We start from the raw sequence: 23,009 nt of genomic DNA, 5'->3' as shown, positions 1-23,009 counted from the left end.
TAATATAACAAATTGTATAAGCTTATTCATAGCTACTAAATTTGTGCTTGGGCGAAAAATGAATTGAAATAATTTATTGTAAACATGACAAGTTTGAAATATTTTACATGGAATATAATTACAATTGCCACCCAATATTATGAAAATGTTTTACTCACCGAGCACAAATCCTCGTCCCCCTCCTCCTGAATCACCTTGATTACCCGCAACCACCCCCAACCACCTCCAACGACCACCGCCAACCACCTCGAGTTATACCTCGAATACTAATAAATATTTTCAGCATGAGAACAAATCAAAAATAATGTATAAGGTTTAATATAATTTTTTTATTGACATATTTTACCAAAAAGATTATGAGTAGATTAAAGTTATAGAAATTTTATTAGCGCACTGACAGCTACTGAATTTGGGCTTGGGCGAAAAACGAATTCAAATAATTTATTGTAAACATGAACCAGTAACCACGGAGCGCTTATCCTTAAAGTCGAGTTTCACCGCGTAGCGGACCCGAAGCGCGGGATCCGGGAGGTTGAGAACCCGGTACTCGAAATTTGCGGAGCGCGACTCTCATCCGTCCGCTCTACTGCGCGGTTGTTTCCCGACTGAGGAATTCGGCTAGCTGATTTTGAATTGGTGACGTCACTTTCCGAACATCCGACATCCAAACTTTGGTTTCGAACTTTAATACTATGTATGATGATGTATGATGTACGATGTATGATGATATTATATGATGTATAATGATTTTAGTTTTCACATTTCATACAAGAAATACCCACTTCATCTCTTCTGCCGATTCCAGACTCAAGCGGCCAGGCCCTTCGATGGTCAGCCGTTGACTGAAGATATATCCTTCAGTTAACGGGTCAGCTGATAACGCTGCCGTTCTGCGACAGTTGGATGATGAAAAATTTTGCTCGTATCCTTCAAATGTGTGTTAAAATACACTCGAAGTGTTAAGAAGCTTCGTTCTTTCTCTCTCTATCACTTTTTTAGGTCTTTAAATCACTACGCTGCGTTAAATACCGTCTTATGTACGGAGAATCCATTTCATCTTAATAGAAATTGGCGCATCCGTGATGTATTACAGTTACTCTGAATTTTTTTTCCATCCGAACACTTCTCGAAAAACTATTCAGCTTCTCTACCCAACGTAGATACTTCACTTGCGACTAGCTATAACAGCGTTACGATTCTATACCTACAAAAATTCAAGATCGAGAGAGCAGATGTAAAGTTGTTGGAATAATTTTGAATATTAATGTTATGGGATACATACAAATTTTCAATATATTTTTGTCTGGTTAGAAACGTATCTCATAGGTCTAACAAGATTGACAAAGTACTAATCAGACTTTGCTCGTAAATCTAAGATGCCTACCTCGGAATCTTGTATGGATCTATGCTGCGGCAAAGGGCTGTTACTATTTTGTATTTGGTTTCTCTTCTTTGTCACCCTACCCCCTACCTCACCCCACCCCGTCCTACTCCACCTCACCCCACCCCCCTTCCCTGCCCCGCCCCTCATCTCATCTCCCCCTCCTTCGCCCCTGCCCCTCCCTTTTCTCCTCCCCCCTTCTTTTCCTGCCCCTCCCCTACCCCCTTCTTCCCCCATCCTACTCCCACTCCAACTCCAACTCCAACTCCAACTCTAACTCCAACTCCAACTCCTATTACCCCTCATTCCACTCCTACTCCCACTCCCACTCCCACCCCCACTCCTACTCCCACTCCCACTCCTACTCCTACTCCTACTCCTACTCCTACTCCTACTCCTACTTCTACTCCTACTCCTACTCCTACTCCTACTTCTACTCCTGCCTACCACCCTCCACTACCTTCGATCACCTTCGTCCTCCTCATCCACCCAGTCCTCCCACTCGTCTTTATCTTCGTTCTCTACGTCCTCCTCTTCCTCCTTCTCCTCCTTCTCCAGCTACCTCCTATTACCGCCAGACACCGCCAACCACCTCCAACGACCCCCGATAACCACGTCGGGTTAAACCCTAAACAGTATTACATGCTTAAGAGTCTGGACATCACACATATAGGTTCACACTCTACGTGTGGTGTCGATCGTCGTGAGGCTGCGAGAATGCTCAGTCGGTCAGTAATCGTCAAATCATCCACATCTATGTAATGACCGTATAAGACTCAAGACAGAATTTTAATTATTTATTTGTTTGTTTTTCTTTTGTAACATTTGCGAACCCTGTTGGGAAAGTGAGGAAATTCTGACACCAATGATCAGATTGATTAAAATAAACATTATATAAGAACTGACGAATCAATAGAACGGAAAAACATTTACTTTTATCGTACGACGCCTCCAAAAGATAAGCGTTATTTTTAAGTATTTATTATTATTTTATTTTATTTCATCTTCCATCATGATGCCTGACCAATTTTTATCTGTCTAACCATTCATATTATTATAAGATGTCCTTCCCTATAATGCGTTTATAGTACTTGGCTTGGCAAAACAAGAAATTTGTTACACATGGTTTCAGTATAAGAACACTTCAAAAATATTGTGCAAGGATTAATATAATTAGTCAAGTAATTAATGTTGTATTGAATTTCATTAGAGCATTTATAGTTACTGAATATGTGCTTGCGCGAAAAATGAATTAAAACAATTCATTGTAAACATGACGAGTTTGAAATATTTGCGATGATATATAATTACAATTGCCGTCAAATATTATAAAAATGTTCTACTCACCGAGCACAAATCCTCGTCCCCCTCGTCCACCTTGTTCTCTTCGTCTTCCTCGTCCTCCTCCTCGTCTACCTCCGAACACCTCCAACCACCGCCAACAACCACCGATAACTACCTTGGGTTATACCTCGAACAGCAATTAATAGTTTCAGTATAAGAACACTCCAAAAATAATGTGTAAGGATTAATATAATTAATTAAGTGATCAATAATATTGTAACAACGGGGGGAAATTACGAAAGATCTAAGAGAATCAAAGAGTTCTCTGTGCAATTTAAGCGAACGCTGAGCCAAAGAAGTCTCACGAACAAGGCTAGAGACTAACTGTTTTTTCAATAATGTCGGTTGACGCGGCAAACTTATTCTTTTTAAAGACATAAGAGGTTTATAAACGTCTTTTATCTATGATGACTACTAGATCATTTAAAAGGGGACAAAACGGGTGATTTCACCCTTTGTAACATTACTCCCCCTCGAGGAAAAGAGTCGACCCGACTCGGAAAAGATAAACAATTACAAAAAATGTGATGTAGCAGTCAGTGCTCGAAGGTGAGTTGGAGCTGTGGCTCTGAAAATTAAAAGACTCCCTTTTTACTATCTGGCATTTGCCCACAGTCTCAAGGTAAACCACAGAAAACCTTGAGCAGATAGTTGAGCGTTCAATTGAATTTCAAAATTTGTGTGCCTTGTTTTATAAAGGTAAGTGTTAAGGGTGAGTTAGTGAGTTCTTCATGAATTTGAAGATATCAAAATCATCCGGATCGTCGTCGAAGAGAAAATTCATTCCTCTTCAGGGAAAATAGTCCGGTGAATCAAACACAGATGAGTACGACGAGGCGGGAAACCATAACTGGGAAAACTCTGAGTCCTAAACAACGTAAAGGCTGATTCCCTCTGAGAACCGGCACAGGAAACAGGAAAAAGGAATGGGTGACTGAATCCAAGACTTCTTCAAAAACAGCACACCCTAGAGTTTGGAGGACAAATGTGAGTGTTGGTATAACAATTCAAATTCACTAAGTGAATTTAGGAGAATACACGAATAAAATAAATTAAATATGTAGTCAAAAGAAAAGGAACGATCTTATCTGAATATCCGGAGAACCCAGGCTAAGACCGGACAAACAGTACAGCTGGAGGTAACATCGGGAACAGCCAAAGACGGCAGATTCGTCGGGAAAAATCTATAAAAACTCAAAGAAACTGACATATGGGTTAGAAAAATACGAGAGGATCGACCAAACGCTCACTACTTCATTCAAGCGCAGAACCGAAACACTCTTCAAGCCAAAGAAATCGATGTATCAAAATTTCTCGAATCGGCGGAAGTCGAAGATCCCGACCTGTCAACATCATAGCTGGAGAAAAACCGGTAGTATCATGAATTGCAGAGTGATACGATAAAAGAAATAAGGGAATCCACTCATCCCAATCTTTCAAAACGTTTCGAGGTTGATTTTACGGTAACCAGAACAGAGAGTCGAATCCCCGGTAGAAATTACGCAGTTGTGAGCGGAAAGAAAATCTACGCCTAAAATGCCTTCATCTTCTATATCAGCTACTATAACTTCATGTGGGAATTGAACACAATCCGCTACTGTTACCTGCACGACCATCTTACCTACGACAGGGGTAGTTGCTCCGGTAGCAGTGCGAATAGACACAGAAGGAATAATTGAAGCAAGAGACGAAATCATATCAGGACGAACAACGGAAATTTCGGCTCCAGTATCTATCACCCACAAACAACTTAGTCCGTTAACGGAACCTTTAGCATATAAGCCGGTACGACGCAGGCCTCTAACCACGAACTGTGAAGCAATAGGGCTAAGGAACTTGGAAGAAACCGATGATATCCGCCCTTTCGAAACATCGGTAGCTAGTTTCCCGAATTCTGAGGAACAGAAGGTTGCGCTACCCAAACCGGATTAGAGGGAGCCCTCTTGGAGGCATTTTTGCGCCACGAATCTTCCGCAGTCTTCAACTGACGGTCGAGTTCAAAACAATTCTTCGCGATATGTCCTCTTACGCCGCAAAACTGGCACTCTGAGACAGGCCGATTGGAGTTTGATCTATTATAACGAGAGAAACCACTATTTTTCCTTCCTGGAAGAGAATCTGACCTAGGCTGATTGACTGAAGGACGGGACGAAGAATTTTCTGAAGGTTCAGCTTGGCTCAAACGATGAAGTTGACGCGAACCTAAATCCGCCTCGTTTATGGCTTCTAATTCTAAGCCCTTAATAATAGCTTCATGTAGAGAAGTTGGAGCTGCGAGCCTCAGATGACACCGAAGCTCCGGATTCCGAATCGCATTAATGAATTTCGCCCGAGCTATCTGATCTCTAGCTTTTTCTGCACAATCAGTAAGAGAATGTCGAGCGAGACGTTCGATGTCATTTCCGAGAGAGGCTAAATCTTCCTTGGGCCCTTGACGTCTATTTTCAAACTGAGTAAAATAAAGTTTGGAAAGATGTTCTTCGCCAAACCGGAGTTTAAGAGCCGCACAAATGATGTCGAAATTTTCAGAATCCGAATCTGAAAGCGATCCAAGAACTACCAAAGCCGGACCGGACAAAGAGGCTGTCAAATTAGCTGCTTTCTGGGACGGATTCCAACCATTAACCTTACTAATCATGTTAAACTGACGTTCGTATAGACTCCAAGCAGACGAACCGTCATACGAACCGGGCTTCAAATTCGATTGTTTCGAGGGCAACTCTACAATACTCGTGGGAGGTACAGAGACCTGATTGAGTCCGAACGAGCTCTGAGTCTGCGGAGGGAGAACATTGACAGTTCCGCGTGATTTTAAAAAGGCCAGGAACTCTGACTGAATATCTACGCTAGGATGAGACGACGCGACAGGAGGCTCAACTACTTCCGAAATATCACGTGACGGAACATCGTGGCATCGCGGAAAAGAGCTAACCTGAGCTTGTCGCAAGACATGAACAGGTGGAAAATTTTTAGCAACAGGGGGAATTTCGCCTCCCCCATAAATAGCGTCAGACCTTGATTGATCCGGAATTGAATGAATGGAGGTCCTCCTTGCCGGGACCGGGACTGAAGGAAGAGAAGTCCTTCTACCTGGAGATGGGATTGGACGAAATGGGAGTTCCTGCGGCCGCTCCTGTAGCCTCTGCACACCTTGCAGGATCCCAATCAGCGCCTGGGACACGATTGCTTGTTGTTGACGCTGTTGCGTGAGGAGTTCGTGCAGAAGATTCTGCTGTTCTTGTTGCTGCTGTTGTAGCAGTTGTTGATGTTGTTGCTGTTGTTGATGTTGTTGTTGCTGCTGAATCTGACGCATCAGCAAATCTTGGTTTCCCTGGATGAGCTCTGCCAAGAGAGCTAGTTGGGGCTGGGGCTGAACCTCAGCTTCCGAACGACGAGAAATGGGAGGAAACGCTGGTTCAGGAGAACGCTGGCACGACGAAACGCGTCCGGCAGCTCGTCGCTCCGCGCGTGATGCTCTCGACGTAGGAGTTCGTTGCATTATTTTGAATACTTCTTTACACTCAAAATCCACTCAAATGGCACAGAAGAGATCCCGCTTCTGACACCAATGTAACAACGGGGGGAAATTAAGAAAGATCTAAGAGAATCAAAGAGTTCTCTGTGCGATTTAAGCGAACGCTGAGCCAAAGAAGTCTCACGAACAAGGAATATTTTAGAAAGAAAATAGATGTATTTGGACACAAGCTCTCTTTTTAAAGTCTAGAGACTGACTGTTTTTTCAATAATGTCGGTTGACGCAGCAACCTTATTCTTTTTAAAGACATAAGAGGTTTATAAACGTCTTTTATCTATGATGACTACTAGATCATTTAAAAGGGGACAAAACGGGTGATTTCACCCTTTGTAACAATATAATAAATTTTATGAACGCATTCATAGCTACTGAATATGCGCTTGCGCGGAAAATGAATTGAAATAATTCATTGTAAACATGACAAGTTTGAAATATTTTAGATGAAATATAATTACAATTGCCATCAAATATTATAAAAATGCTTTACTTACCGAGCACAGATCCTCGTCCTCCTCGTCCACCTTGTTCTCCTCGTCTTCCTAGTCCTCCTCCTCGACCACCTTCAACCATCTTCAACCATCTTCAAACACCGCCAACCACCTCCAACGACCACCGCTAACGACCTCGGGTTATACCTCGAATACTAATAAATATTTTCAGTATTAGAACACATCAAAACTATTGTGTAAGGATTATTATAATTTTTGTATCGAAACATTTTACCAAGAAGATTATGAGAAAATTATAAAAAATTGTAGAAATTTCATTAGCGAAATTGAAATAATTCATTGTAAACATGAAACAGGAACCCCGGCGCGCTTGTCCTGGAAGTCAATTTTCACCAGGTGCGTACCTGGAGCGCAGAAACCACGGAGCGCTTGATCAAAAGTCACCAAATCAAGAACTTCGACAGCCAGAACTACGGAGTGCTTTTACCTGAATGTCCAGAACTACGAAAAATCAGTCCTAAACGTCAAAAGTCACCAGGTCAAGTACCTAGACATCCAGAACTACGGAGCGCTTGTCGTGGAAGTCGAGTTTTACCAGGTAGCGGACCTGGAGCGCGGAAACCACGGAGCGCCTGTTCTGAGAGTCAAGCTTCACCAGGTAGTAGACCTTGAGCGCAGAAATGACGAAGCGCTTGTCCCCAAAGTCGAGTTGCATCACGAAGCGGACACGGAGCGCAGGATCCATGAGGTAGAGGACCCGGTACTCGAAATATGCGGAGCGCGATTCTCATCCGTCCGCTCTACTGCGCGGTTGTTTCCAGACTGAGGAATTCGGCTAGCAGATTTTCAAGCAGATCGACGACGTTAAGAGAAAAAAATTTTTAAGTCACTTCACTTTAATACTTTACTTTAATACTATGTATGATGATGTATGATGATATGATATGATGTATAATGATTTTAGTTTTCATATTTCACACAAAAATACGCACTGTATCCTTCCTGCCGATTCTAGATTCAAGCGGCCAGGCCCTTCGATAGTCAGCCGTTGACTGAAGATGTATCCTTCAGTTAACGGGTCAGCTAATAACGCCGCCGTTCTCTAACAGTTGGAAGATAAAAAATTTTGCTTGTACCTTTCAAATGTGTGTTAAAATACACTCGAAGTGTTAAGAAGCTTCGTTTTTTCTCTCCCTATCACCTTATTAGGTTTTTAAATCGCTACACTGCGCTAAATACTGTCTTATATACGGAGCATTCATTTCATTTTTATCAAAATTAGCGCATCCGTGATGTATTACAGTTACTCTGAAATTTTTTCCACACGAACACCTTTCGAAAAACAGTTCTGCTTCTCTACCCAACGTAGATACTTCACTTGCGACTAACTAAAACAGCGATTCGATTCTCTTCCTACGAAAATTTAAGATCAAGAGAGCAAATGAAAAGTTGTTGGAATAATTACGAATAATAATGTTATGGAATACATCAAATGCGTGTCGTATAGAATCCATTTCGAAATGAATAATTCATCTATCTTCATATTAAAGCCGTATTATTGTAGATAATCTAGTTTGTCTCCAGGAAAATTATAAAATTTATAGTATGCATCACGTATTAATCGTAAATGGATCATATACGTATATTTATATCGTACACGGACCGCATATACTTATATACATTTTGGTCTCTGTATGATTATTACATCTGATCTATTATTACTTATGATCTATGTATACATTCTTCTCTCGGGTACCTATACTTTAATTAAATCACTTTTTACTACGAATTTTGGAAGAAATTTATTCTCATCAATAATTTCTTGAATCGCCGACAAGTCGGTAACGCTTCAACTCGATAAGTACAGACAGGCTATGTACTGGTTTGGGGTTATCATTGCGAAGACTGTGTTACTCGGAAGGTGAATGCAGCCAGCATCATGTCGAAATCGGCCGCTCTCCGATGTTCTGCAATAAGTTCTCAACTCCACCGTCGGAACATCTCGGGGGGCGCAAGCGCACGACGATTTTTGGTTGTTACACCAAAGCCCATTAGGGCAACTGTCTTTATATTCTTCAGTCAACAATAGCATGCTATAGGGTTTATAGCCCAAAGTAATACTATACTTCGTGGATTACAGCTATACAAGCTATAGCGAATAGTGGCTTCAGCGCCATGTTACGGAAGTCCGGTAGGGACATCTACAAGCATATGTGAAGATACCGACCGACACTGGATCGTCGAAGCGTTGTCTGAGGCGTTGACTGAAAAATATAAAGACGTATACCCCTGGGTAAATTTTTGAGACCAGTTTTCGGCGGGTCAGAGGGACCTAAGTGAAGTTGGCCTGCGACCTTTGAATTTTTGAAAAATTTTTTTACCAAACAATTGCTCCCAACTTGCTCTCAATTGCTCTCTATTTTTTATTATTTGCTTCCTCGCAGTTTTCGAGAAAATCGAAAAAAACGAAAATGCATATCGGGCAGCAGCCATGTGTTTCGCGAATTTTGGAAAATGGTGGAATTTCCGGGAAATTCTTGTACCGTTTAATTGCTCCTCAATTGCTCTTAATTGCTCCGTCATTTTATATTATTTGCTCCCTCATGGTTTTTCTGAAAATCTAAAAAAACGTTGCAGGTACCGTGAGTCGGTAACTTTTTGGGTAAAATGGCGCCATATTTAAACCAATGTTGGTGACAAAACGTTCTTTATTCCACCGAAACAGAATAAGCTCTGAATTGCTCCTTAATTACCCCTTGTTACTCTATTGTTTTAATCGATTACTTCTGTATTGTTTGCGAATAAATTAGAAACAGACGAAACAAGGGTTTTCTAAATGCGAAGTATGGTCGAATTCATTTTGATATATCTCTTTAACGAATTGGAATGTGAACAATCCGATAATTGCTCTTAATTGCTCCTGAATCGCTGGTAATTGCTCGGCAAATCTTGTAATTTGTTCCCTCATAGTTTTCGTTAAAACGGGAAAAACAACGCTGCATCTGATTTGTAGGTTATGTGGACAAGCGGTGAATTCGAAATTGTATCCGAAACGAGAAGAAAACTGGAAATTGTGATCAGAAATCGAGAAGCAATCGGAAGCAATTGTAGCTCGTACCGAATCGAAATGTTCTGATTGCAGATAATATTTCGAACGTTAATAAATATTTAAAAAAATTTTAAAAAAATGGGTGCGTGTACTTATGTACGCGCGTGAGAAGTTATACTTCTTTGGCATCATTAAAAAACAATGAAACAAATAACGGATATCTTACATTATATTTAAATAATCTATTAAATTTTTGTCACGAACTTCTTATTAAATGTTCTATTAAATTTATTTCTTTATTTTGTAAATATTAAAAAACCAATAATAAATATTCAACATTGATACTTTAATAATATTTAGTATTAATTATATTAAATAATGATATTTTAATTTATATCAATAAATAATACATACGGATAACTAACCTCAATTATATTGGAGCACTTGAAAAAGTATTTTAGCACAATTTTTTCACTAATATTCACAAATAGTAAATAATATTAATCCAAATATTCAATTTAAATCACTACTGAATATATTTTATTGCCACATATATAATTCGCACTTGTATGAAAATAAAACACGTGTTGTGACTGTAAAAACTAAAACCATGTGGATAAATATTATAAATAAATATGAAAACAGTGATCAGAGGCGACAAGCGTACCAACATTAGCTTTTTTTCGAGACTTAATGAATTCGGTTGAGCGGGCAACTTCATCCTGTTAATTTTGTGTTACAATGATGCGCGCGCATCTTGAAATTGAATTTGGTTGAGCGGGCAACTTCATCCTGTTAATTTTGTGTTACAGTGATGCGCGCGCATCTTGAAATTTCACTCTCATCAGTTTTTCATAACGCGCCTAAAGAAGTATAACTTCAAAAATAAAATATTACGCAGCATACGCTCTGCGGTTTTTGACGGTTTTTTCGATAATTAGGCAAGAGCAAGGCTGCCCCCCATCGTCCTCCTCCTCCTCCACCCAGCCTCACATCGTCGTCGTCGTCCTCGTTCTCCTCGACCAACGACAATCACTTATCCAACCACCGCCAAACACTTCCTCCCCCATCCGACCACCTCCTGCCACCTCCTACCACCTCCTACCGCCCCCAACCACCTCCAACCACCTCTAACCACCTGCTACCAGATCCTACCACCACGTACCATTTTCGTAGGCATAGAATCGAAACGCTGTTTTAGCTAGTCGCAAGTGAAGTATCTACGTTGGGTAGAGAAGCAGAATTGTTTTTCTAAAAGTATTCGTATGGAAAGAAATTCAGAGTAACTGTGATACATCACGGATGCGCTAATTTTGATCCAGATGAAATGGATGCCCCGTATATGAGACGGTATTTAACGCAGCGTCCTGATTTAAAGACCTAAAAAGGTGATTGTCGACCACGTTTTTTAGACAGGGAGAGATAGTATGAAGCTTCTTAAAACTTCGAGTGTATTTTGACACACATTTGAAAGGTACGAGCAAAAATTTTCATCATCCAACTGCCGCAGAATGGCAGCGTTATTAGCTGACCCGTTTGATTGTGATATTTGACATCTACTGGCCAAGGTCAATGCACAATACACTAATGAATTGAAAACATGACGTGCTATCGAAGACATTGTTGCAGCGTAAAGTTTTAATGCCAGCAACGTCCGGTACGCTAGATTCACGTTTCGAAATGAGCCAATTATTCAGCTCCATCAAACCTGAGACTTGACTCCAGCACTGATTCAGCTTTATCAGTTATGTTCGGGTCTTCTCCACATTACGAAAAGGAAGTGGTGCTATTTCGTAGTTTGGACGCCGAAAGGACTGATCTTTCACAAAATTATTCGCGACGACAATTTTTGGACATTGAAAATGGAAATAAATTAGCTGACTTTTTTCATTTCTGCCTTTTGCCAGCAATAGTAGACTCCAGACGTGCTCGACAACTTCCGATTCGCGACCCTCCTCAAATAATTGAAACTAGAAATTCTGCGGTCAAATCAAAAAACTCAACAACTCATGTTTCCATCCGTAAGAAAAAGAAAATGACAACCGACAGTACTAACGAGTAACTATACAGACGTTTTTACATATTTGTATATTTTTCTTTTCATTTATATATAACTATTTCACAATAATGTCACACACAGAAAACTATTCTTGATTCAAGAATATTTTATTTCTTAGATCAAGTGTATGCTATTTTTTTTATAAAAATATCACATATTCTTGAATGAAGAATACTCAGCACTTGATTCAAGAATATTTTAATTCTTGATTCAAGGATTGTTTTCTTTGCGTGTAGGCCACTTTTTATTTTTTGTATTACAAATCAACCCTCGCATGTATATCCTGCTTGTTAAATTTTCATTTTTCAGTTACAGCCCATTCGAAATTTTGCACGGATACAACGTGTTTTCACATTATGTTTTCAAACTCAGAAATTAATGAATTTCTGAATAATGATCTTTCATATTCGTTTGCTGAATGTTTGCATCTTTCATTCCATAATATTCATTGAAACAGTTTATTTTGAAGATTCGTTTTGTTTCTATAATAATTACTTGTTATACCAAAGAACGTCATAACGGAAAGCGAAAAGTATAGTATTCCACGCAATCGAATTTATATATTTTATTTATTGACGCGCCATCACTTTTGATAATGTTTTGTACCATATATTTTGCTGATTTTTCAATACGCCTTATCTATCAATTTCTAATATACTCCTGCATGTCTAGCTCAATTTTTTTGATTTAATAATTTTCTTTTGAATATCTATCGATGTATGTAACACTTTTAATTTTTCCTGGCATGGTTGAGAGGTTGGAACGGCATAGGGTGGGTCTCTTCGTCGCAGCGACCTCCACGTGGTGAGACCTGAGTCATTGTGGGCAATGTATTTAGTAGGGATGCGCGATTATAGATCGATTCACTCAAGAATCGAAGTTTTGAGTCTAGAGAATAGATCTTTTGTATTGGTACTTTACTAATCGATTTTTCTAGAATCGATTCCAAGTCTGCAAGGATCGGATTAGGTTCTTCAATTAAAAAAAGTTTTGAAAGTCTATTTTGGCGTTCTGTATTTTATGAATAATATCGGTTTGAGAATACAAAAGAATCGACCAATTTCTAGCGCTGAATAAATCTAATATCACAACTACTAAAAAAAGCTTCCCACCTAGTCGGTTGGATTTGTGTAATATGTATATGAGAACTGTTGCTGTGATAAACAAATATGACCCAAAGCAAACTATTGTTAAATATCAAAACTGTTGAATAAGTACTACATTTTTGTGACACGATTTTTAATCTTCAATGTAGCTACCGGTTTCCAGTTAAACTAAAAAGTAAAAATAACGATCAATCTTTTGTATCTAATTTTTTGGATGAAACCAATTTTCCAAAATCAATTCGAATCGATACTGAGAATCGATCTTTTGCTTGATATCGCCCATCCCTAGTATTTAGTCATGAATTAGCTAACTGCTGTTTCGGTCAATTTCTCTTGTACTATTTTTCACTTTACTGCAACGAGTTACGCAATAGATCTCTTGAAAACTCGAAGATTATTCGATGATTTCTGTAACTTATTATTATTTGCATAAGCAATAAATATTTGAAATAATATGGATACGTGCCAACCTTTCCTTGGATAAACGTATCCTAATCTCATCAACCACGCGAAACTCATACGGGTTTCCAGTTATATTCCTCGCACGTCAGAACTTCAGAACGTCATGCAAGCGGCCTGGTCCCGACGGAGCGCGGAGTGGGGGGCCATAGCACGCGAGGGGCATAGACTTAAGTCCCGCCCACTCTTCCCCTTGGCCGCCTGGCTTGAGTCGCGTGGGAAGCCAAAGCAGTGTTCCCAACCGTAACATAATTATAGTACATGTCACATAATTTGACTACTTGTACTATGTAACATTGGACCCGTACTATAACTCGTAAATGTACTATAACTTCACACTCACTGCCATCACATGTAAATTGTTCCTCGTTCCGTTCGGTTTTTCTTCCTCGTCGATGTTTTGCTAGAATCTTTTCTTTCCCCCCCGATTCCCCATAATCGCTGTTCGACCATGAGTCCGTTTCACCAAAGGAAAAAAGACATTATTTAAATAAAATAATTGAATTTGAGTGCTCATAGGTGTTTTTTGTTTCTTTTCACGAATCAATTTTACGTTATTCAGGTTTTCTGAAAAATACTAGAATTTTCTTATGCGTACGATAATGCTACGGCCCTGGCCACATAATTCTGATCGACGGGGTTGGGAACGCTGAGCCAAAGTTCCCGCGCGAGCTCGGTAGGCAACGTCCTGAAAGTCAGGCGGGTTTTAGGTCAAACCGAAGTTGTATGGACAACTTGTATGTATTGTTTGAAATAATCCATGCAAAACTAAGACAAAAAAAGGGTACATTATTTATCATATTCGTGGATTTAAAAAGAGCGTTTGACACAATAGTACATAAGTATTTATGGGCAAAATTTTTAAACATGGGCGTTAGTGCAAAGTACATAAGGATACTGATGTACGTGAAGTCAGCATATCAATTGTCAGCAAATCAAAAATAAAACGGAGTCCTCTTCGCATGCAGCCGAGTTCTATAGTTCCTGATACGTTTTAGTAATAGTTCTGTCGATTTGGGTAAAAAAAAGTGAATCGAAAAAATGATCTGCCAATTTCCATAGCGATTATAATGTATCGCGCTCCGTAAAACCGTGACATACCAGCTCGAAGTATTTTTTTTACCGGGAGTTCTCATAAGTTCCAGGAAAGTTCTGGCGCGACCGAGGCTTTTCGGGAATAGTTCTGTCGAAATCGATTTTTGGAACAATTTTTACAATGCCAGAACTGTCCTGGAACTTATAAGAACTCCCGTTAAAAAAATACTTCGAGCTGGCATATCACGGTTTTACGGAGCGCAATACATTATAATCGCTATGAAAGTTGGCAGATCATTTTTTCGATTCACTTTTTTTTACTCAATTCGACAGAACTATTACTAAAATGTATCAGGAACTATAGAAGTCGGCTGCATACGAAGAGAACTCCGTTTTATTTTTGATTTGCTGACAATTGATATGATTTCACGTACATAGGATACTGAAGGACCTCTATGATAGGGCGCATATAAGAATAAAAACTCCAGAAGGTCTAACGGATAGGATAGGTATAGCGGAAGGGGTACTACAAGAAGAAATCCTTAGTCCACATTTGTTTATTCTTTTTATCGCGGATATGGAGGAATACTTCCGGGAAGAAGGCCTCTACGGTACAAGTTTAAACATTCTAACTGATGTACTATTACTTCTGTATGCTGACGACCTAGCAATAATAGCAAATAATAAAGCTGATGTCGCGAAAAAACTTAAAGTTCTATACAAATACTGCGAAAAAAATGGGCTAACTGTAAATGTAGATAAATCTTACATTTTGTATTGTAGAAAAGCAGGAAAGATACCAAACAACCTTAAATTCTATTACAATGCAAAAAATATAGAAGTAGTGTCAAATTTTACATATCTTGAGATACCTATATCAGCGTCAGGACGGGGACGCTCGGCAATGACGAGTGCAATAAGTAAAGCAAGAACCGCAATAGGCGCCGTAAATACAGTTATCTATAAAGCTAGAATGTATGACTTTGAAAGTATTAACACACTATTTAATAGCATGATTTCCTCGATAGCACTATATGCAGCCCCTGTTTGGGCTCTCAGATATACAAACGAAATTGATAGCCTTACCACAGAATTCTATAAGAAGATATTATGCATAAAATGTACAACTCCGAATAATCTGGTAAAGTATGAGACAAACAGAATTGATTTAGCGTACAATATTTGGAAGCTTACTTGGGGCTGGATAGTAAAAGTGCTAAAGATGGAAGAAAACAGATATCCATTGATATGTCTCAAAAAATAGATAGAGCTATATAAAAGCGGGTACGAATCTTCTGAATATAATTGGTTTACCGAGGTAGGCAAGTTTATAAAATCATTAGATGAAATGTACATGTGTGTTCTTGACTCGGTTGACGGTAATGAATGCTAGAGAGTAGGTAAAATTCTATTAAGAAAGTACAAACAAACCTTAACAGACAAAATAAAAGCTCAAGTTAACAGAATTGCCTATCTAGAAACCCCAGATCTATATAACAAACTAAGTAATGAATACCTTCATAGTAAGGCCCCGCTAAAGATTAAAAAAGTCATGGCACAACTTAGAACGGCAAATAATTATGGTTTTAGTCTGTTGGACAAGTTTAATGTGCGTTCGCCCTGCGTGGCAGATCGCTCGTCGATATTCTCGGGGCGTCTAAGAAGTGAGCCAATAAGAGCTCGAAGCGCGCGCATGCGTGAGAGTCACGAGAATTTTCGGTTGATGCTATGTTCACGAGAGTCAGTCGTTTCTAGAACGTTGTACGAGCGAAAAAAAAGGAAATAAAATATTCGTTGATCTTTGTTCGATTGAAATTGGTGTCACTTTAATTTTTCTATACCTGTTTCCTATCCTCGCAATAAATATTCAACATAGTCTATACGTAAATAAAAAAGCAAATAAGTTTAACCCATTCGAGCCTTGTCCAACATGTCAGGACAGAGCACACGATACTCTTAAGCATTTTCTAATAGAATGCCCTTTGCACCGGGACATAAGAGGCAAGTTTGTGAATAATCTAAATGTAATAATCAATAATCATGTCGTGGAAATATGTGAAACGGACAATCCAATACAACTTAACAAAATTTATCTTTATGTTGAACAATTATGTAGGCTAAGAGAATTACGCATTTCTAACAATAATATTTTAGACTAAGTGATTTGTAATTAATTAATTAGTAATTTTACGCTAAGTAACAAAATGTACAATTCCGAACTCAATTTGTAAACATTAGAAAAATCTAATAAGGCAAAGAATAAAGAAAAAGAAAAAATTTATCATACGAATTTGAACGTTATTACGGAATCGCCACGAAGAAAAGTTAAGAAGATCATGGATTCCAAAATTTTATAGAAGGATTCGCAAAATCACATGGACGATTACACGACGGAGCTGCTGCCGAGTATTTAAATGAAGGGATAAGTGATTTTTAATATATTTATGGATGACCAACTTTTTACCTCATCACTAGAGACAATTTTATAGCCCAGTGTGAATTCCGGCGTATTTTATCTTAATTTATTTGTGAATGTTTGGAATGAATGTGTAATTTTAATCGTTAGAACAATGGAAGGATTTAGAGAGTTTTTATATGTTATTTATATTTTAGTTATATTTCATCTACATTTCATTTATATTTTATTTATTTTTCATTCACGTTTTATTTATATGTTATTTATATTTCATTTATATTGTATTTATACTTAATTTATTCAATTGATAGTCAAAGTCGTATTTATTATCGTTCTCGTAATTTTTTTTTTATAAGCCTGTCCATTGATTTCATATTTTTTCTTTTATATTTTACATTAGGCTCAAATTCTTCACCGTCCCCTTATTTATATTACTTATATCCCCGTATTGACATATGTTTTTGACCTCCCACATTAATAGGCAAAAACAAAAATAAAAACAATTATTTACACACTTTTAGCAGCGTGCAACATTTATAACTTCAAGTAAGTTATGGTAAATTAAATTGAAAAAAAAAATAATTATTAGACTGATAGTCAAGCACGTTGCGATCGTGAATGAGCCTATCTGTACAGTAGGGAAATCGAAGATTAGTGTAACAATTGTTACCGCCACGCCACGTGACAGAGGAATCCCAGGGAAATACCCGTAACCTAATACGTGCAAACTCACCAACGTTGCCGAGAAATGTAAAAGTTACTGGAAAGTCTCTGCTTAAATCTGTAAAAAACAAAACAGACCAATTGAATTAATTCAAAAACTGGCTTTTCAGTTTGCAAGTGAATTATTACCGTTTAATTTCATATCCATTGCATGTTATGCAAGAACAAAAGTTCGGCTTCATATGTACCACCTTGAATTATCGATCAATTAGAATAAGTATTGTTACCTCTACTCTGGGCTGCTCCAGACTTTTACACGTAGTAGTTCTTGTTGCATCTCAGGTTTGTTGGTGAAGCGACGCACTTTTTACATAATTTAAATCTTCACTAATCTCTTGTAATCCAAAAATCCGCACCGCAATACCATTCGATTCTACACTCACTGTTTGTGCTGTTGCTGTCTGTTTGAAACGACTGAATAAACTTACCAACAATGCACCTGCGCATTTGCCGAAAATCAGTTACAAAAATAATAATATTGACACTCGACGCACAGAGACAAAAATAGATATCACTAAAATCTGAAGTTGCATAAAACAATGAAAACTTAGGACACGAAATTCACCTTCAGCTTTCGTAGCATGTTTTTATTTCAGTAACTCGGTTTTTCTTCAGGCTACACGCTGCTTCTCGCTTATTATTCACAGATGAGTATGGTGGAAATACACTGATCGAACAACGTGACAACAACGCCGTCTGAATGTCGAACCAATACTGAGAGCACGTGATTTCGTTCTGATTGCTCGGAATTCTCGGAAACGACTGATGCCGCACTGCGCTGCGAGAGATTTAAATCAGTTCTCTGAAGGACGGAAGATCATAATTATTCCTACCTTCTCTGTCGCTTTTCCCATGGAGCGGGATTAGCTACATGCGTCTGCCTAGCTGTTCTTCTCTTCTCGTGGTCCCCACTAGATGGGTAGAGCGACAAGGAGGGCGGGAGAAGTATTATCTTCTGTCCTTCAGAGAACCGATTCGAATGCGTTCACGGGACGTTTACGCTCTTGCTTACGCTCTATTTTATATATCTATGGTCTCAACGGCCGGGTGAAAACACCACGTAAGATACGCGCAACGCGATCAAATGATTAGAGCATTGCCGTAACATGCGACGTCAGGCGAAGTATGAATTCTCTGACCACTTACGGATATTTCTTGAACGGGATTTTCTCAACTCTAATTTCCCTATGACAACGGCCTATGTTACCACGCGATAGTTGTTGGTTATGAAGAACTTCTTTTACCGGCGTGGTCAGTTGCTTGGTTGGTAATACGTGATACTGCTAATAACCCCAAACCCGGCCAGACCTGGCAAACTGTTCGGCAAAATAACCCAGGGTTATCAGTATAGAAGACCGCGGTCTACACGTATTCTCAGTCACCGAGTACTATATGTAGGAAGACTAGAGTAAAGGAGTGGACACAGCGTGCTTCAGAAATGTACACGAAATCCCGGCCTAAAACGGCGGCGCGGCGCTGCGATCAAAAATATATATACTTAGATCAGACACACTGTTACTACTTATTTCCTAACCTCAATGTGGCAAAATTCGTGCAGTGTTTATGTTTACATGTGTAAAACTTTTTGTTATTAATGTGCAGTGTTAATTAATTTATTATGTTTATTAAAATGGATGTATCAAATTTCGTTGAATGAAAATAAGCTGAAACATTAGGATAAACATCGATGTGATGCTCCCAGACAACAAACGAAAAGAACATACGAACACACAAAAATTGTCTCCTTAACCTCCAATATACTATCATGTAGGTGCTACATATGAGCCGCTGCCCGTGCCTGCCAGCGCCGCGGAAAATGTATTAATCGCATAGACATGTAAGAATAGGCCGCGCGAGCTCGGAGGTAGCCCGTTGGTGAATGCGATAGCGGGATAGAACAGTGGGATAGAAAGGGAAAGCTGCATATGGGCCCATCCTTCTATCCTTGTCTAATCACGCGCATGCGCGCTCAGCATTCTTTTAGTAAGGATGAAATAGAAAATGAATAAATAAAAGTTTCTGTATTCTCACGCCTCGTATTGTAATATACTGGCACAGGGTTGCAAATAATGCATTACTTTTTTTATTGCATTAGTGTTTTCATTGAAACATTAAATTTAATGTTTAATGGAAATTATTTCCATTATGAATTGAAAAAGTAATGGTTAATGCATTACTTTTTCATTAAAAAATTTGCAACCTTGTACTGGCATACATGACTCGCGTGTCCCGCGCATGCGCGATCAAACAAGGATAGAAGGGGGCCTATACGCAGCTTTCTCTTTCTACCGCGCTATCGCCTTCTCAGCCCGCTCACGCGGTCTATTCTTAGATGTCTATGGTTAATCGTAACGAACCTAGTGGCGACTGGTGAACTATCAACATGTCTTCGTTACAAGTCACCATGGATTTCTCCGTGTCTGTCACTGAAAGCCACTGAAAGCTCTATCCGGTTCCAGTTGGGTTAGGTTATAATCGTCGAGGAGCATGTGTGGATGTCTGTAACAACTGAAGATATCTTCAAAATGTCTAACTTTAAACTTCACCTTACGCTCGAAGAAGCGGAAACTGAATTTTCTTGTCTGATGGCAAAAATCGACCCCGCAGAGTATAATTCCTTCTTAACATTCATCAAGAAACATTGGATTCTACCGGATTTAGCCAGGGGTTTCAATACGATAGGTTAGCTTTCATTTCACTTATTAGTTATCCGCTTACTCGTATATATTTGTGGAATATGAAAATAAGTAATTCACTTAATACAAGTGAATAATAATTTTTCATGTAATTATTCCATCGTTGAATTTTTGCAATCAATTTTTTTCACAGGATTAGAGAAATTTAAATTAAGTACAGAAGATTTCGATTCAAAAGAATATATATTGGATGATCCTGTTGCTATATTAAATAGTATTGCCCAGGACATCAAAGAAAGAATACCATTTGACGCTACGCTTCCTTCAGAGAACATAATATCCCCAAAGTCTGGAGAGGTTTGCATTATGTTGAACTAGACTGAAACTAATATGCATAAATTGGATCTTATTCCTGCGTTATTGAATTGGTACTGATATTAAATGTTGATTATCTTGTGATTAATTTGACAGAATTCTGACTGCGATCCAAAGATAACATTGCATGTCGATGAATTTCTGTACACTGATGACGATGTGGATGAATTGGTTGAAGCTGGAAAATTGAATAGATACTTTTGCCAAAGCTGTGGTTCTAAAAACGTGAAACCATTCAGTAAGAATGAGATTATTTTTTATTAATTTCCTAATAAAATCATAAAATCATGGTATATTAAATAGACATAACTTTAAGAAAAATTATTTTTAATCGTGAACTCAGTTAAAAACGGGATATCATGTTGAATATTGTCTTCAACTTTGATCTGTATGTTCAAGACTAGTACATCTGATTACTTTAAATTACTATCATAAAAGCGTGCTAAAGCATAAATGCATAAGATTAAGAAGAATCATGTCATAACTAGTATTTCTTGTACACCAATAAAGCCAAAATCATTTTTTCACAGTTTATATATCACATTCGATGTCTAAGGATGGTCTCTATCACATATTTAACAATATGCTACCTGCACTTGAAGGTAAAACCGTATTAGACGTGGGATCTAGACTGGGTGCTGTTTTGTATGGAGTGAGTATTGAAAATGATTCCTGCCGTTGCATTGTTTAGAAATAGTTAAGACGGCAGATTGAATTACATGTAGCATCATGTTCAACAACTTATATTATTTGTTCACGCTTCCATAATACCGCTTATTTATTACGGCTTGATATTTTTGGCTTTATGATACAAAGTGAATCTAAGGTTATGGAAAGAAATGATCCCGAATATAAATTATGCTGATCTTTTCTGTTTTAAGGCGTACGTGTACACAGATGCGCGTAAAATAATTGGTGTCGAAATGAATGAGGAATTTTGTAAACTACAGTCAGACATTATTCGTAAGTATGAGATGGACAAACGGGTAGAAATAATGCATAATAGAATTGAGGATACCGAAGATGTGGTAAGGACCAGTGATGTGGTCATCCTAAATAACGTCTTTGAGTTTTATCTGTCAGAAGCAGCACAAATAAAAATTTGGAACTTCCTTAGAAGTAATATAAAAAAAGGCGCGTTGATAGTAACTCAACCACGTATCGAAACTACATTCTCCCAGCTGGACACTGGTATCCAAGTTGACTCGTGGGTTAGACCTATTCAATCAAACGCAAGCACGTCAGAGGATTTCCAGTTCTTTGCAAGCGATAAAAATGACGTCAACAGCACATTTACCGAAATTGCATGCTACGAAGTTTTGTAAAATTTTTGATCAGGTTGGGAGTAACGTTCCTGGCAAGATGGATATTTTATGTTCGTAGTATGTAATATGCCTTGAATTTTAACGAGCCTAAAAATGTCTTATAGATCAAGGAAAAAGCTTGCTTAACTTTTAAACTACTCGGGTATCCTCGTCCAGAACCATTTCTCGGTAATCGGGTTCGGACGATTTGCTATCGCTTTGACGTATGAGTCGTGTTACAAAATATTAAATTTTTTCCTGTATATATGTTTACGTGTCGCAAATATCCCGTACGCGCCTTACTTCTTGAAAGATTTAATGTGCCAATCCAAAGAGGATTGCGTATTACATGTTGCATACATATACGCCTTTGCAATGCATGTACCATGTATGGGCGTTAATTTATTTGGAAAGATATTAGCGGTTCCAAACCCGATGACTAGTAAAAAAACCCGGAGACTCGTTTGTATATCTTCTTTACAGCATTAGTTACTTGCGCTTATTCCGCTTTCCTTTATTAAATTATTCAATAGTAACCACATTTATGGCAGTTCAATTTCTGATTTAATATGTATGTATTCATAAAATCAATTGGGCGTAAAGTCCGGCGATAAGATGTTCTGATAACAACTGAAGTAAGAAAGAAAGAGAAAAAACATAACATTCCAATGAACCTCGGTTGAATGGGTTATCAGTTTATTACGTCAAACTGGCTGGAAAACTTAAAATAAATCCCCGAGTTATTTTTGATGATAGTTGTTAATAATGCTGTGCGAAACGACTGTTTTATATCTTGTAAGGCACGCCTAAGTTATCTATGCACTTTAATTATGTACCATACAATTCACTGCATTTGCAGAAAGGCTATCGGCGTATTGCGCTTGGCAGTAATAAAAACAAACGCACCTGCGGACTTTGATTAAAGTCGATAAAAAAACGAAATTACATTGCGTTTTATGCATTGCGTTAGGTATAATAATAAAATTAATCGTAAATAGGGTGATTAAGTATCAATATTAAGAGCTATGAAAGTAATTCATATGCACAAACTTTGATGAATCTTTATTTTCAATAAAATACGGTACTTTCAGCTGATGCGTGCGTATAATGTTTCATCGCAAAGTTTACCAACCCAAAT

General features: G+C 38.3%; 1 protein-coding gene and 1 long non-coding RNA gene across 3 annotated transcripts; one reads left to right on the top strand and one right to left on the bottom strand.

The window, feature by feature from the left end:
- Positions 1-236: 236 nt before the first annotated feature.
- Positions 237-18,449, bottom strand: LOC124295142. The gene is made up of 4 exons (XR_006905067.1): positions 18,390-18,449; positions 17,784-18,334; positions 17,567-17,614; positions 237-266 (listed from the first exon to the last, which is right to left on the bottom strand). It is a non-coding gene; the product is annotated as an uncharacterized LOC124295142 (long non-coding RNA).
- Positions 18,450-19,862: 1,413 nt separating this feature from the next.
- LOC107225726 lies at positions 19,863-22,994 on the top strand. Of its 2 annotated transcripts, XM_046743979.1 has the most exons (6): positions 19,863-20,238; positions 20,386-20,549; positions 20,664-20,805; positions 21,098-21,219; positions 21,449-21,530; positions 22,963-22,994. In XM_046743979.1, exons 1-6 carry the CDS (start codon positions 20,052-20,054, stop codon positions 22,977-22,979), a joined length of 714 nt encoding a protein of 237 aa, XP_046599935.1. In that variant the 5' UTR covers positions 19,863-20,051; the 3' UTR covers positions 22,980-22,994. The 2 variants fall into 2 exon arrangements, with proteins under 2 accessions (XP_046599935.1, XP_015521769.2); XM_015666283.2 differs by lacking the exon at positions 22,963-22,994 and having other exon boundaries at positions 19,865-20,238; positions 21,449-22,961.
- The last annotated feature ends 15 nt before the right edge of the window (positions 22,995-23,009 follow it).

This window comes from Neodiprion lecontei, chromosome 6 (assembly GCF_021901455.1).
Source record: "Neodiprion lecontei isolate iyNeoLeco1 chromosome 6, iyNeoLeco1.1, whole genome shotgun sequence".
NCBI lineage: Eukaryota > Metazoa > Arthropoda > Insecta > Hymenoptera > Diprionidae > Neodiprion > Neodiprion lecontei.
The sequence above is the reverse complement of the archived record's forward strand: the minus strand, read 5'-3'. Positions and strand labels throughout refer to the sequence as shown.

Bases quoted from the DNA above. Each gene is read 5' to 3' on its own strand.
- LOC107225726 (XM_015666283.2), top strand. From the start codon at position 20,052: ATGTCTGTAACAACTGAAGATATCTTCAAAATGTCTAACTTTAAACTT. The intron at 20,806-21,097 runs GTAAGAATGAGA...ATTTTTTCACAG, and splicing joins TAAAAACGTGAAACCATTCA to TTTATATATCACATTCGATG. The intron at 21,220-21,448 runs GTGAGTATTGAA...TTCTGTTTTAAG, and splicing joins TGGGTGCTGTTTTGTATGGA to GCGTACGTGTACACAGATGC.